Here is a 15,843-nt window from a genome sequence, read left to right as displayed (position 1 = left end):
TCTGTTTTGGGAGTAGTACAGAGGACAGGGAGCTGAGGCCCGTTCAGTTCAGTGTTCACATATATAACCCTCGTGTGCTCAGTTCTGTGCCGATCCCAGCCCTCCATTGTGCAATGTGTCCTCAGCCCACAGCCTCTCTGCTTGAGGTCCCCCAGAGAAGAAAATCTCTGGTCTGTTAGAGGAGGTAGACGGAGAGGAGTGTCATACATGCTCAGGGTCTGGGAGGAACCTCTGGGTCCAGTCGCTCCCGATGCCAACTTTTAACTAGGCCCCTTAGCATCCCGCCCCTACCTTTTTCAGAGCCGGTGCTTCTGCGTGCAGACACGCTGAGGCTTCTGTGTGTGTGGGTGTTGGCGCTCCCCCGTGCCGGCACGTCTCTCCTTTCGCTTAGTGAGTTACTTTGGAGAAGTCTCTTTCTCTTCCAAACTCTGTGGATATCTTTCATCTGCTGTTCTTTCACTGTCATTATTAAAAGGAGTTTGGAAGGAAGAGGAGATAAACACAGTGGTCAATCTGTTATTCTGAACCAGAATGCATCTTTTCTGAGGACTAGAATTAGGTCTGCTGAGCTACACACAGGCTAAGTCTCCTGTAGATGCCTCCACAGGTCAGCTTCCTTCTGCTTTGGCAACTGCAATTCTCATCATGGGTTTTTTTGTTTTGTTTTGTTTTGTTTTTCAAAATCAATTTCAAGTCCACATGCTGAGCAAATTGCCTTTTAAAAGTTTCTTATAGTTAGTGGTTAAACTGCTTGTGCTCTGGTGTGGGATGTATTATTGTAAATTGCCCTGTTTTTCCGAGTGAGAAGGTTGAGTGTCAATGAGTTTATATGCAAAAACTGAATTGTCAGAAATCAAGTTGAAGTCAAGATGGGCTGAATGAAGCCCTCAGGAAACTTGCTCCATCAATGATCCCTTCTCTCCTCCAACTTCTCTTGTTCTACTGACTTTTCCCCATCATATATGCTCAAGTCTCTCCCATACTAAAAAACCTTCAACCCACCCTTCACTCCACGTTCCTCTCTAGTTGCAGCCCTCTCTCCTCAAGTTCATGAACAAGCACCTTAAAAGTTTGGCCTACACTTTCGTAGCCCTACTTCCACATTTCTCACCTCTTCGTACTATGTCACTCGAAACCCCTTATCCTGGTCACCTCCAGTCTCTTTGTTATAAACTTTATCCTTATCTTTGGCGCCTTAGTCGTCTTCTTTAAAATGCTTTTTTCCCCCTTGACAACACACTCGTGAATTTCCTTCTATTTCTTGACGATTCTTTCTAGTGTTCCTTACACGTCTTTTCTTCTTTGCCTGTCCTATACACAACTGTGATCTCTAGTGCTCAACATTGGTCCTCTTTTTATTTTTTTTAATTTTTTTAATTTTTATTTTTTAATTTGTGTATTTTTGGCTGCGTTGGGTCTTCATTGCTGCGCGCGGGCTTTCTCTAGTTGCGGTGAGCAGGGGCTACTCTTTGTTGTGGTGCACGGGCTTCTCATTGTGGTGGCTTGTCTTTGTTGTGGAGCATGGGCTCTAGGTGCTCGGGCTTCAGTAGTTGTGGCTCGCGGGCTCTAGAGCGCAGGCTCAGTAGTTATGGCACACGGGCTTAGTTGCTTCACGGCATGTGGGATCTTCCCGGACCAGGGCTCGAACCCGTGTCCCGTGCATTGGCAAGCAGATCCTTAACCACTGCGCCACCAGGGAAGTCCGGTCTTCTTTTCTTATTCTGCATTTTCTTCTGCATAATTTTTCACCTTCCGTATCTTGTGTTATAATCTATGTAGTAGTTATAAATCAGTGTGAGGAGACTTATGATAGGCCATTTCCTGAATGTTTTTCCTCCTCACCTGGAGAATGAGGGGAAAGGTCAGGTAAGGCTTCTTACAGGAGGTGATGGAAGTCTCCATCCAAACTCTCTCTCTGGGGTTCAGACCCATAGAGCCAACTGCCTTTTGGATATCTCACCTGGATATCCCACAAACCACCTCAAAACCAATATGTCTAAATGTTCACCTTTATTCCACTTCTCCAAACCCCTGCCTTAGGGGAAGAGCACCACCTCTCCCCCTGCCCACCAAATCTGGTGGTCACCCAAACTTCTTCCTTTCTTTTAGCCTCTACCATTAACTTGTTAACCTCCAGCCACGCTTTGGAGCGTGTGGAATCCTGTCTCTCTCCCTCCCACTTCCACGTCTTTGCTTTCCTGCAGCCCCCCATGCACCACTTCCTTTGGGAAACCTCTCCACACCCGCACTTGGCCTTGGTTTCCATACCATCCTGTGCATACCTCCAGCACAGCACCTGTTACTCTTCTGTTTTTTTCCCTCTTGGCCTAATTGCCTCGCCCAACCTCTCCCACTTCATTACCTTGAAGATACCTTGAAGACAGTGTCCACATTTCTTTCAAAATGCTTCACTTTTCTATGACTCAGTTTCCTCATGTGCAGAATAGGGATAATAATAATTCCTACTGCAGAGCTGTTGTGAGGATGGATGAGTTCATGTAAAGTACTTGGGCCAGTTCCAGGCTCATAGTAAGTGCTCAGTATAAGCTATTATTATTAATACTATTAGCAATATCATGTTTCCTCAATGTCTAATATGGTGTCTAGCACACAGAGGACTTTCTTTTTCCAATTTGCTGAATAAATGAATGGAAAAAGCACCAGGATTGTTTCTCTTCCTTCAAAAGAAAGAGATGTGGGGCTTCCCTGGTGGCGCAGTGGTTGAGAATCTGCCTGCTAATGCAGGGGACACGGGTTCGAGCCCTGGTCTGGGAAGATCCCACATGCCGCGGAGCAACTAAGCCCGTGAGCCACAACTGCTGAGCCTGCGCGTCTGGAGCCTGTGCTCCGCAACAAGAGAGGCCATGATAGTGAGAGGCCTGCGCACCGCGATGAAGAGTGGCCCCCGCTTGCCGCAGCTAGAGGAAGCCCTCGCACAGAAACGAAGACCCAACACAGCCCAAAAAATAAATAAATAAATAAATAAATAATAATTAAAGGTGCTAAAAAATAAATAAATAAATGTATATATAAAAAAGAGATGTGATTGCTTACTCTGATTCACTTTTATTTATTTATTTATTTATTTATTTATTTATTTATTTATTTAAAGTATTTATTTATTTATTTATGGCTGTGTTGGGTCTTCGTTTCTGTGCGAGGGCTTTCTCTAGTTGTGGCAAGTGGGGGCTACTCTTCATCGCGGTGTGCGGGCCTCTCACTATCGTGGCCTCTCTTGTTGCGGAGCACAGGCTCCAGACGCGCAGGCTCAGTAGTTGTGGCTCACGGGCCTAGCTGCTCCGCGGCATGTGGGATCTTCCCAGACCAGGGCTCGAACCCATGTCCCCTGCATTGGCAGGCAGATTCTCAACCACTGCACCACCAGGGAAGCCCCACTTTTTTTTTTTTAAAGAATATTTTGTTGTGATAGTTTCAGGTGTACAGCAGAGTGATTCAGTTATACATTTTCCCTTTTAGGTTGTTACATTTAGGTTGAGCAGAGTTTCCTGTGATTCACATTTTCTTTAGTAAAAAAAGAAAAAGGAGGGGGAAAGGCATAAAAAATTCACAAAGAAGAAAGTGGTCATTTTTCTCCTTGTACCCAGTTCTGATTTCCTTTCTGGTTGCTGGTCTTTTCCAAACTTGGCAACTTTGTGGCTATGAAAGACTGTTGATGAGAAGGTTGGGCGGGAATACCTCATAGATACCCCCAGTCGTACCTGGCGGTGTCAGCTTATCAGCGCTGTCTGTGGGTGGTGGTTGTGAGTATGTGAACTCAGGTATCTCTTCTTCAGATGTTCTGTACTGAGAAATTTTTTCTGGACGGTTGAACAAGGGAGTAAATCCAGGCCATACCACTCCTGGTTCTATTTATCAGAGTCATATCTATTCTTTGAGATCCAAACTTTTGGAGATGGATAGATTCTAGGTTTATCTCATGTGTTGCTTTGCAGTTTACTGTTGCTTTATTTTTTAAAAGAATTCCACATTACTGAAATATTCTCTAGTTCTCACACAAAGTTTAAATATGCAGTGGTAGGAAAATGTATGTCATGTAAAATATGCTTACTTTAAACCATGTCCATATTTTAATTTACAGGAAGAGAAGTTATCACAGCTAACAGAGTGCCAAGTGTTGAAAGTTTGAGTTTTGACTGGATTTCAAAGAATCTCTATTGGACAGATGCTTCTTATAGGAGTGTCAGTGTCATAAGGCTAGCTGATAAATCGAGGCGCACAATAGTCCAGAATTTAAATAACCCACGATCAATCGTAGTTCATCCTATTGCTGGGTAAGTGTGTTCATGTTTTCCTAAGAGCTTGAAACTTATGTCTTGTACAGTCATTGCAAAGTGATGCCATAGGTATTTGGCAAATTCAGTAAATACAAGATTGAACCGTGTAAATTGAAATCACCTTAGATTGTGTCCTTTTAGCATATGCTGAAGTGATCACTTTATCTCCTTCCAAAAACTTTCTCCTAAGCTTTGGCTTCCCAGTCTTCACTGGAGTGTGGTTTTTTTTTCACAGTCGCAGAGGACCAAACAATGAGACACAGATTCTGTGGAGAAGGAATGAATATGCAGCAGAATTATCAGGAAAGGCTCAAATTCTTTCCCTGCTTTAATGTATTGATATAAAGCTTACCAAAACTTGCTTAATCATTCAGTAGTTTTCAGAATAAAAAGTCTTTCAGACCACAGACAAAGTTTCATGTTTAACCATTGCATTATTGGTGGAGTCAGACAAGAAGAGACAGAGCATTTCACGCCATGCCTTTTTGTTCTTACCTTTCTTATTTAAATATGCTCGATAGCTAACATAAAGTCTGAGATAGCTAGTTGTGTTTTAATAGAGTAGTTAAAAAAAAAAGATGACTGGTAATTCACTAAAGCCTGATTGAGGGTACATAGCAAACACTTTACATAGTACATAATCTCATCTAATCCAAAAGCTGGTTTGTGAGTGAGGTATATACAAGACCTGTTTTGGAGATAAAGAATCTGAGGCTCAGAGAGATAAAGTAACTTGCTCAAGGACCCACAGCTATTAAGCAATAGTTAGTATTCAAATTCCAGGCCTGCCTGATGGCAAAGCCAGTGTGTCTAACATATTTTAAAACTAATGATGTTATTGATAAGAAATTTTATTGCCCAATGGAGAGTTAAACAGTTGATTTTCTAGTGAATTTATCTTAAGCTAAATCTTTGACGTTGGGTTTTGAAAAAGCGTTAAATTCCTTTCCTGATGTATCCTTCATATTTTTTTTTTTTTATAAATGTTTTTGTTTGTTTGTTTTTATAAATTTATTTATTTATTCCTGGCTGTGCTGGGTCTTCGTTTCTGTGCGAGGGCCTTCTCCAGCCGTGGCAAGCGGGGGCCACTCTTCATCGCAGTGCGCGGGCCCCCCACCACCGCGGCCTCTCCCGCTGCGGAGCACAGGCCCCAAACGCGCAGGCCCAGCAGTTGTGGCTCGCGGGCCCAGCCGCTCCGCGGCACGTGGGATCCTCCCAGACCAGAGCCCGAACCCGCGTCCCCTGCATCGGCAGGCAGACTCCCAACCACTACGCCACCGGGGAAGCCCCCATATTTTTTTTTTATAAATTTATTTATTTTTATTTTTGGCTGTGTTGGGTCTTTGTTGCTGTGCGCGGGCTTTCTCTGGTTGTGGCGAGCGGGGGCTGCTCTTTGTTGCAGTGCACGGGCTTCTCATTGTGGTTGCTTGTCTTGTTGCAGATCACGGGCTGTAGGCACGTGGGCTTCAGTAGTTGTGCCATGCGGGCTCAGTAGTTGTGGCTCGCGGGCTATAGAGCACAGACTCAGTAGTTGTGGCACTGGCACACAGGCTTAGTTGCTCCGCGGCATGTGGAATCTTCCCGGACCAAGGCTCGAACCTGTGTCCCCTGCATTGGCAGGCAGATTCTTAACCACTGTGCCACCAGGGAAGCCCCTGTCCTTAATTTAAAACAATATGAAGTCACGTTTCAGAAAGTTACCTTTTGGAAAGACTAATTTTAGTTTTTAAGCCTCATATGAAAGAGAAAAGGTTTTTTCCCTACACATCTTTTTGCCACTCCTCGGGATAAAAAAAGACCTCTTGGGTAAGATCGTTTAAGAGTTATGTTTATTTGGATGCATTTTTCATCAGGGATGAAATGCTTTCCTGCAAATTTAATTCGTTGTGGAAGATGCCTAAAGAATGATCTAGTGGATCCTGGATGATTAATCCAGAAAGAAAGTGAGAGATTAAAATCTGTTTTCTTGCTCGTAGTTTATTTTATTTCAAGACCATGAAGTATTTAAAATGTAACCTGAACTGTGTCTTTTTAAAGAATCTACTTGGTGACAATAGTTTTAGGTCCTGAAGTCTAGCACAGTGGTTCTCTGCTCTGGATGCCCATTTTAATACCATTTGTATTTTCGATATATTTTTCTATATAAACCCAATAGCATACAGAAAATGAAATTAATTTGCAGCAAGTCTCTGGAGAATCTACGTTTGTGCTAAATCTCTCTAAGTCATGTAGTTTGTTCCAATGTTAACATCTTTGACTTATTACCTCCTTTTCTAGGTATATATTCTTCACTGATTGGTACCGTCCTGCTAAAATTCTGAGAGCATGGAGTGATGGATCTAACCTTTTGCCTATAGTAAACACTACTCTTGGATGGCCCAATGGGTTGGCCATTGATTGGAGGTAAGTAGGAATCATCCCAAATTGCTGAGTTCCCACTTACTATGGAAGACATATACATAGTTGGCTAGCTTCTGCTGGGATGAAAACATATGTAGTAATGAATATTCTGAGGAAATTGCTAGAGGAAGCAGAATAGGACAAGACCCAAACCCCACTAGAAGTAGAACAGGGATTTGATGAAGTACAGGTCATGTGCAATTTTTACAGGGGGCATCTTGAGGATAGGAAATTGTGTCAACAAATGTGTATTTGCCTATATACACCGTGGAGGATTTTTGGAATATGAGATTTAAATTTTAAGGAATTAATCTGTCAAGGAATATAGGAAAAGGTAACAGGGTAAATAAGCTTACAGACATCAAATGCAAAAGCAGTTTATAGGAGAGGATAAAGGAAGAAACGTGTTTAACCTTTTAAACATCAGTTACTACGAATATTTTTCCTAACTTGTGGATTTAATAAGGAGAAAACTAAAATTCCTAGCTGGAAAATAACATTTCAAGTTTTCTAAGACAATTGAAAATCACTTCATAAAAGTTGTTTTGTCTTTCTGGAGAGCATGAAGCTATTAAACTTTGCTTAATAAATGTGTCAACTGAACGTGCTGTTTTTGAATGCCCTTAGTATAAAGTGTGCTTTGCTAGTTTCTGGATAACCAATAACCAAGTATTTTATTATTTTAGCTCTTCACGATTGTACTGGGTAGATGCCTTTTTTGATAAAATTGAGCACAGTACCTTTGATGGGTTAGATAGAAAAGTCCTGGCCAGTATACAGCAGATAACACATCCGTTTGGACTTGCTGTCTTTGAAGGTACGTTTTGAAGCAAAAGAAGTGTGTCTTATTTATACTGTACAAGTTGTATAAAACTCATCCTCATTTGGCAATCTCACAATTCCAGAAAAGCTGGTCACTTTTTTAATTGAAATGGTGCTTTTATCTATAAATAAAACATTTGGTTAGTTGACTGAATATTTAACTTTTATTTTTTGTTTAAGAAATTTTTAGATAATAATATTGACAACTTATATGGTTGTAGCACTTTATAGATTAAACATATTATACAGTTTAACTCTGTTATGTAAATATCATGCAAAGAAATAGTACATTACTGCTTCTTTATTTTCATGAATAAAACAGCAAGGGCTGTTTGTAATAATTATTGTAGCATTTCTTTTTTTTTTAAGTTTTATTTTTATTTTTAATTTTTTAAAACATCTTTATTGAAGTGTGATTGCTTTACAATGGTGTGTTAGTTTCTGCTGTATAACAAAGTGAATCAGCTATACATATACATATATCCCCATATCTCCTCCCTCTTGCGTCTCCCACCCACCCTCCCTATCCCACCCCTCTAGGTGGTCACAAAGCACCGAGCTGATCTCCCTGTGCTATGCGGCTGCTTCCCACTAGCTATCTATTTTACATTTGGTAGTGTATGTATGTCCATATTGTAGCATTTCTTTGTTCTCTGATGTTTGCAAGAACCTTGTCAGAATCCTTGTGGGAGAACCACTACACATACTCATCAACTGGGTAGCTGACTCGTCTTTGTGATACAGAAGTGTTAGCACATGGCTTATGAAGAATAGCTAAATGTAGTTTTTTCATCAACCTTTCCAAATAATTTAAGATTGCTGGGAGTATGGAATTCTGGGAAACTGCAGCAACAATGATCACACTGGTGTATCTGTTTTCTTTCTCCCATCTCCCCTCTTGTGAGTGTAAGCCTGTTCTCCTGGGTTCAGTTGCTGGGAAAAAGAATCTAGCTTGTCACTACGAAACAGGTGGTTTGTTTAGTCTTGAAAACAGGGTTTCTGTGAATGATTGTATAGCTTGTGCCAGGCCAAGAGGGCAAGGAGAAACTAAAATCTACCCTGGTTCTGCTTGATAAACCATAATTAGTCTAGTTAGAGAGGTGCCATTTTGTGATCCACCAAAGGCCCTATGCATATGCTAGTTGTGTCTCTGGTTGAAACTTCCTACTCTGAATAATTAGCATAGTGCTTTAAAAAAACTAGACACTGACTATAATTCAAAGGCTTTGTCACACACCTGTAGTGTGGAATGAATAGCTAGTAAATATATTGTATATTCCACCCTGTTGTCTGTTTATCTGTGGAGGAGTGCATGGTATTTAAAAATATTTTTAAAATGGTCTTGTGAGATTTTTGATGAGTCAGTTATAAATACGCAGCCCCCCAGCCTATGCATTCTTTCCCTTTCTACTAATGATGTCAGATACGTCCTATTTGTTGTCACATAGGAACATTATAAGAATGTTAAATTTTCTCTGCTCTTTGCTGGGATATTTTGGGATTGAATAAAGTTTCAGTACCTTTTGGTTTCATCAGTATGAAAAAAACTTGAGTGCATACCCATGAGAATAACACAGCATTACAATAATAATATCAATAATAATAATAATGTGTTTTTTCAACATTGCCCTTCATTGTGAATTTCTTATAGAAAGTTTTTTTATTCCACAATGCCATGGAAATTACGTGTCTTTTTAATGAAAGGCTAGATCTCCTTGACTGCGCACCACACAGGACCTACCGGTTTATTGAGCACGTTATATTTTTAAATATAGTAAGATGCCTTCCTGGGTGATGGGCCTGAGATGGCCGGTCAGTCTAGATAAGATTTAGTGAGTCTGATGACTGATTAGTCATTGATTAGACCATAGATAAGGAAAACTGGTTTAATGATAAAATTTGTGATTTTCTGGTTAGTTGGCAGTTTTAGTTAGTTAAGTTATTGTTAAAGAGAAGATCCATTTTGATTCGATCTGTTCTTTGAAAAACTCTGTTGAAATATATATGTTTATTTCTCTGTTTCAGTATCTAAGGTAAAATGAACATGATCAAATTTTTGAGTTTTAGAATCTTGTATTGCCTCTATCTTCTACTTTCAGCTTCATGGAGCATTACTCAGTGTGCTTTAGGTGTAGGAACACTTCTGTGGGTAATTGTTATTGATCCCTAAACATACACTGACATTTCCTTCTTGGACTAGGTCTGTACTTTTCCTTCTCAACAGCTTGTTATGAAACTTGAGGGTCAAAGTTTTTAAAAAAATGTTCTCATTAAAACATGGGATATAAAATGTTTGACCTGGAAGAGAGCTTAGAGATGATTTAGTCCATTTCCTTAATTTTAGTAGAAAAATGAGCACACCCCCCCCCCAAGGTAAAGTATTTGCCTAAGATAACTCAGCAGGTTACTGCTTTAGTTGGGATAAGAACTCAGTCTTTTGAGGCATCAGCTAATGCTCTGTAAAAGAATCCTGAGATTTAAAAAAATTTTTGCCCATGGCAATCTAAGCCCAATTGCTATTAAATACCATCACAATATTCCATACATTCTTGCCTGAACCTGAACGCTAGTATTATAAAAAATATAGGCTTCTGGGACTTCCCTGGTGGTGCAGTGGTTAAGTGCCAATGCAGGGGACATGGGTTCGAGCCCTGGTCCGGGAGGATCCCATATGCTGCGGAGCAACTAAGCCCGTGCACCACAACTACTGAGCCTGCGCTCTAGAGCCCGTGAGCCACAGTGACTGAGCCTGGGAGCCACAACTACTGAAGCCCAGTGCGTAGAGCCCGTGCTCCGCAACAAGAGAAGCCACCGCAGTGAGAAGCCCACACACCGCAACAAAGAGTAGCCCCCGCTGGCCGCAGCTAGAGAAAGCCCGCACACAGCAACAAAGACCCAACACAGCCAAAAATCAATAAATAAATTAAAAAAAAAAAAAGGCTTCTAAGAGGTAGGGTCTCTCTCAGAGATCCATACCAGCAACTCCTATTGTTTTTATTCCCTGAGTTTCACTGTTTATATTACACTCCTCTAGAGCTCTTCCCTTTCTCTCCAAATCATAGAATTTTCACCTCTACTGGTGCAGGAAAAATTTGTATCAGGAAGTATTCTTACAACTCTGTTGTTTTATTCAAGGTCCTTAGCTTCAGAAGCTCAAAAGTCAATAAATAAATGTTTTCTTTAAAAAAAAAAGAATATATATATATATAGGCTTCTAAAGAGTCCTTTCTAGAGACTAACAAGTCATGGAAAATGATTACAGAAACATATTACAGATATTTATGGAAGAAGCTTCCCACATTTGGAAGAAGCATTACAAACATATTGCATTTTCCCAAGTGATTTGTAAGTGAGCTGTGGTGAAAATACTAATCACCGTGTTCCTTCTTAGACTACGTGTATTTTACTGACTGGAGACTGCGTGGTATTGTTCGAGTCAGGAAAACAGATGGTGGACAACTGGTGGTTCTCCGAAGTGGCGTTGGTATTATAATGCATGTGAAGGTATATGATACCAGAATCCAGACCGGTGAGTCATGTTGCCAGCTTCTTTCATAGGGATGTGTTTAATATGGTGGCTCCTTTTCTCTTTAAGTACTTATTATTTAATATAACTCCTGATAGTTTTATCTTCCTGTCAGATAGTTTTAAAGTGTAAGATTTAGAATTTCTGTTCGACTCAGCTAACTTTAAAACTGTGTTTGAGAAAAACACGTTTCAGCACTTTTCTGTATTTAAATTGAATGTGCTATTTGGCACGTTGATTTCCAAGAGGAATCGAGTTTTTAATATTGGGTCTGACAACCAAACCTGTGATCAACCTAAAGGAAATGTGCTTGACTCACTTATCTCGGGGCATTGCTTTTTCAGGGTCTAACGCCTGTAACCGACCCACCAATCCGAACGGTGACTGCAGCCACTTCTGCTTCCCAGTGCCAAATTTCCAGCGGGTGTGTGGTTGCCCCTATGGAATGAGTCTGACTTCCGATCGTTTGACGTGCGTGGAAGACCCATCCCGCGAGCCACCGTTGGAGCAGTGTGGTGCCTTTTCCTTCCCCTGTAACAATGGCAGATGTGTGCCCATTCACTACCGCTGTGATGGAATTGATGACTGTCATGATAACAGTGATGAGGTTCAATGTGGCACATTTAGTAAGTAGCTGTACACTGGCAATACTTCCTAGGATGAATAGAACAGAGAGAGGGGGCTTAAAAAAAAAGGCTTGGGTTATCTCTATAGGAAAGAATATTCCTTTCGGATTGTTAATATGTACTCCAAAGGCTTTTAGGAAGCTAGGCGATAAATATCATTCATAGATAATGTTACAGATGATTGCTAGCATTGATTTGGGCTGTCTTCAACAAAATTTCTTTCTGACATTGGCTGTTTGGATCAATGCAGAGTCATTGCATCTTGGCATACTCCTCAAAAAGTCAACAAAACAAAGTGGATCTAATCTTTAGTATTGGAGAGAATAATATCACAGAATAGGTGCTTGCAATAATAGCTTTTGAAAATCTCATGTGCTATATTCCTTTTTCCTCCTGTTGGTGTAAAATGAATTATGGGTGAAATGGTGGTTTTAACCTTTACATTCTTCTTTTGATGGTAATCCAATTTATAATAAATGCTATTGCAGAAGACAAAAAGATAGAGGACAGTTGAAATCTCAGAAATTTCTATCAAGGAAACATTAGTAGAAAGAAAAGTGATATTTGAAAATGAAACTGCTCATTTGTACATTTTTGAAATTTTTTGAAGTTTTATTTTGTGTATATCTTTTTGTTTTTAAAAGTGCAGATTTTACATGAATGTTTTATCAATTTCCAATGACCCATGTGATCAGAGGAAGCATAGCTTAGAAGTAAAGGATGGGCCTTAGAGTCACACCAACTAGAGCTTTGGTCTTGGGCAGATTCCTAAGCTCTCAAAGCCTCAATTTCCTCATCTATAAAATGCAGATAATTATATGTACCTGACAGTATTCTTGTGAGGATTAAGAGAGAAAAAAAATATGTAAACACTTAGAAAAGTGCCTGGCATATGATAGTTGCTGAATAAACTTGCACATTTTGTATAACACTCCCATTGCAAAAGGAGAAGAAATGGGCCTTTACAAGGTAAGATCTCATTTAAAAGGCTGTAAAAACAGATGTCTTTATGACCAATTCGTTTCTGTTGTAGATACTTCCTGTGCACCTTCAGCGTTTGCGTGTGGCCACGGGGGACAGTGCATTCCCTCACACTGGCGCTGTGACAAACAAAATGACTGTGTGGATGGCAGTGATGAGCAGAACTGCCCCACCCGAGGACCCACTTCCTGTCGCGCAGACTTCTTCACCTGCGATAATAACCTGTGTATCCCAAAGAGCTGGGTCTGTGACACAGATAATGATTGCGGGGATGGATCTGATGAAAAGTCATGCGGTAAGTTTTGAACTGATTTCTCTTGGTTGGTCAGCCTGGTGAATAGATTTGAACAGTCAGTAGGCCTTGTGCACTTTCCTTGAAGGCTTACATAATTTTCGTTGTATCTTAGCTACTTCTCTTCACCTGTCAATCCCTGTATTAATAGGCTATAGGAGCAAAGACATGGGAAGTCTTCCTAAATATTTTTTATGCAAGCAAAACAAGTCTTCCTAAATATTTTCTATGCAAGCAAAACACTGTCTCTGATGTCTAACACCCAGATAGAAACTGGAAAATAAAATCCTTCAACTATTCAGATATCTAAAACAATTTTTCTTTCTAAATCATATAAACACATCCAGACATCTGGCTATTGGTTTTCCTTTTCATTTATACAGGCAAAAAAGGCAACAGAATAAAGAGGCACAGAACATTTAAATTTCATTAATCTAACCCACCTGCCTTTCATCTTGCGAGTTCTGATTTCCTCTAGGTTGTCATTTGTTTTCATATCAGCAGTCATAGTTTAAGGTGGAGCAAAGTTCCCTGGACTAAATTCTGTCTTGGTTGCATGATTAGGCAATTCGCTTTTTCTCAGGACTAGATGAGCTTTAAGATCCCCTCCAGCTTTCACATTCTGTGAGACTATATTTACTATGACTTCACGTTTCGGGTAGGGGGAGGCAGCGCATCTGACTCTAAGGCTGTGTCTCTTCAGCCAGCTAGGACCCTGGTTTTGAGGATCGTTCTGCTTAGATTTTGGATTAAATCCAGTTATCATGATGTGTCTCTACACTGTTGCTACTAGGCATTGTGGTCATGCGGACCATGTTGCCTTGCTGGGCTCCATTGCTTAGCTTTGGTGCAGAGTCTTGGACTTATAGCATTTAGGAGATGTAGGCCAGTCCAAGGCCATGATGCTTACTTTCTAAGTGTGGTCTGTTTTTCAAGGTGTAATCACAGTTTCTGACTCTGCCCTGTAATATTTTTTTCCTCTTTCCAAAAAGTGTCCTAGCTGGGCTCTGGATGGGCTGACTTTGGCAATCTGGCTGACTTGAAGGAATTTTGAGCGCACATACAACTGAGATAACTTACGTATTTCCTTAGCGTTTTACAGTTTGGCTCTGGTACACACTGAACAAGAAATAAACTGTTACTTGGTTTTGTTTTTGGATGACATTAGATAATACAGAGACATGCTCACCTAGTCAGTTTCATTGCCCCAATCATCGATGTATTGACCTATCTTTTGTCTGTGATGGGATCCACGACTGTGCTGATGGGTCTGATGAGAGTGCTTGTAGTAAGTACATTGTTTTATTTTTAAATTTTTAAATTAATTAGTTAATCAATCCATTGAAGTATAGTTGATTTATAATATTATATGTTTCAGGTGTATAACATACTGATTCACAATTTTTAAAGGTTAACTCCATTTATAATTATAAAATATTGGCTATATTCCTTTGTTGTATAATATATTCCTGTAGCTTATCCCTATCTTGCCCTGCCCCTGTTCCTTCTGCCAATTGTTAACCACTAGTTTGTTCTCTATATCTGTGAGTCTGTTTCTTTTTGGTTACTTTCACTAGTTTGTTTTATTTTTTAGATTCCACATGTAAGTGATATTATACGGTATTTGTCTTTCTCTGACTTATTTCATTAAGCATAATACCCTCCATGTCCATCTATGTTGTTGCAAATGGCAAGATTTCATTCTTTTTTATGACTGAGTAGTACTCCATTGTATATATATACCACATCTTTTTTATCCACTCATCTGTTGATGGGCACTTAGGTTGCTTACATATCTTGGCTATTGTAAATAATGCTTCATTTTTATTCACGATGTTTAGAAAAATCTCAATGTTTAGTTGTTTGCTCCTTGGCTTAATTTCTAATACTTTTCTCTCTCATTTTCAGTAATTAATTGCACTGCTTCTCAATTCAAATGTGTCAGTAATGGTAATTGTATTAGCAACACATATCGCTGTGATGGTGTTTTTGACTGCAATGACCACTCTGATGAGACAGATTGTCGTAAGTACCATATACCTAGCATGTTTCAGGTGAAGGGGTCATTACATGTTTACCAGTATTGATATTACCACAGATTTTCTCTTAGACAAACTAGAGGGAAGGCAGCCTGAATTACAAAGCATTGTCAAAGGAACACAGTATTGAACATATAATAAAATTGACTTGACATTACCAAACAGCGACTTATAATTTGTGAATCGAGTGGTTGTAAATGGGCACTTTCAAATTGTCTCTTGAGTAGGTTAAATATTTCTCAGATATTTTTGTTCTCACTGTTAATTTTTCCTAGGGCATACCAAATTAGTGGGTTTCAAAGTTTTGAGGTTTACTATTTATAAAGATATTTTAATGGTTTCTTTTAAATGTCAGTAGGGAGGTGAAATCAAGCAAATCATTTGTTTAGTATCTGCTAACATGTTACATATGGTCTTTGTCCTGAGAGTCTGATAAGAGAAATTATAGAAAGTAAGAAACAAAGCAAGGTAGATAGTTACAAGGGCCTTATAGAAATGATACAGATAAAATTCTATGAAGGTTCAGAGAAAAGAAATTTTTTCAGAGGATTCAAGGAGGACTTCACGGACTATAAATCTGTTGGACCTATACTCTCCACAAGCTGTAAACCTATAATGGACAGGATTTGTTACTGCCCACTTTTTATATTAAATGAGGTGAGGTGGTCATTTGTTTGAATAATGGTATTTTGGACCACAAATAGTAGGTTTCTATCAATTCTCCTCCCTAATCAGAAGTGTTTAAATCTATGAATCAAAAAGAAAAGTTAAATGCTTACATACTGTATAGGTGTGTACAACACCCAGAAATTCTTAATCACTGAATTTCCTGTCTCACATTGAAAACATGGAATTCTTATGT

At 39.7% G+C, this 15,843-nt stretch overlaps 1 protein-coding gene across 1 annotated transcript in view; it reads left to right on the top strand.

Moving 5' to 3' along the window:
• Nucleotides 1–15,843, top strand: part of LRP2 (LDL receptor related protein 2) — a 199,779-nt gene that overhangs the window by 86,928 nt on the left and 97,008 nt on the right. The window contains exons 17-24 of the mRNA XM_082465320.1: nt 4,100–4,292; nt 6,573–6,698; nt 7,382–7,512; nt 10,909–11,046; nt 11,388–11,669; nt 12,703–12,945; nt 14,111–14,230; nt 14,851–14,967. Coding sequence (XP_082321446.1) covers nt 4,100–4,292; nt 6,573–6,698; nt 7,382–7,512; nt 10,909–11,046; nt 11,388–11,669; nt 12,703–12,945; nt 14,111–14,230; nt 14,851–14,967 — 1,350 coding nt within the window. The remainder of the gene's footprint in view (nt 1–4,099; nt 4,293–6,572; nt 6,699–7,381; nt 7,513–10,908; nt 11,047–11,387; nt 11,670–12,702; nt 12,946–14,110; nt 14,231–14,850; nt 14,968–15,843) is intronic.

Source organism: Balaenoptera physalus, assembly GCF_965194825.1.
Source record: "Balaenoptera physalus genome assembly, chromosome: 6".
Lineage (NCBI taxonomy): Eukaryota > Metazoa > Chordata > Mammalia > Artiodactyla > Balaenopteridae > Balaenoptera > Balaenoptera physalus.
The sequence above is the reverse complement of the archived record's forward strand: the minus strand, read 5'-3'. Positions and strand labels throughout refer to the sequence as shown.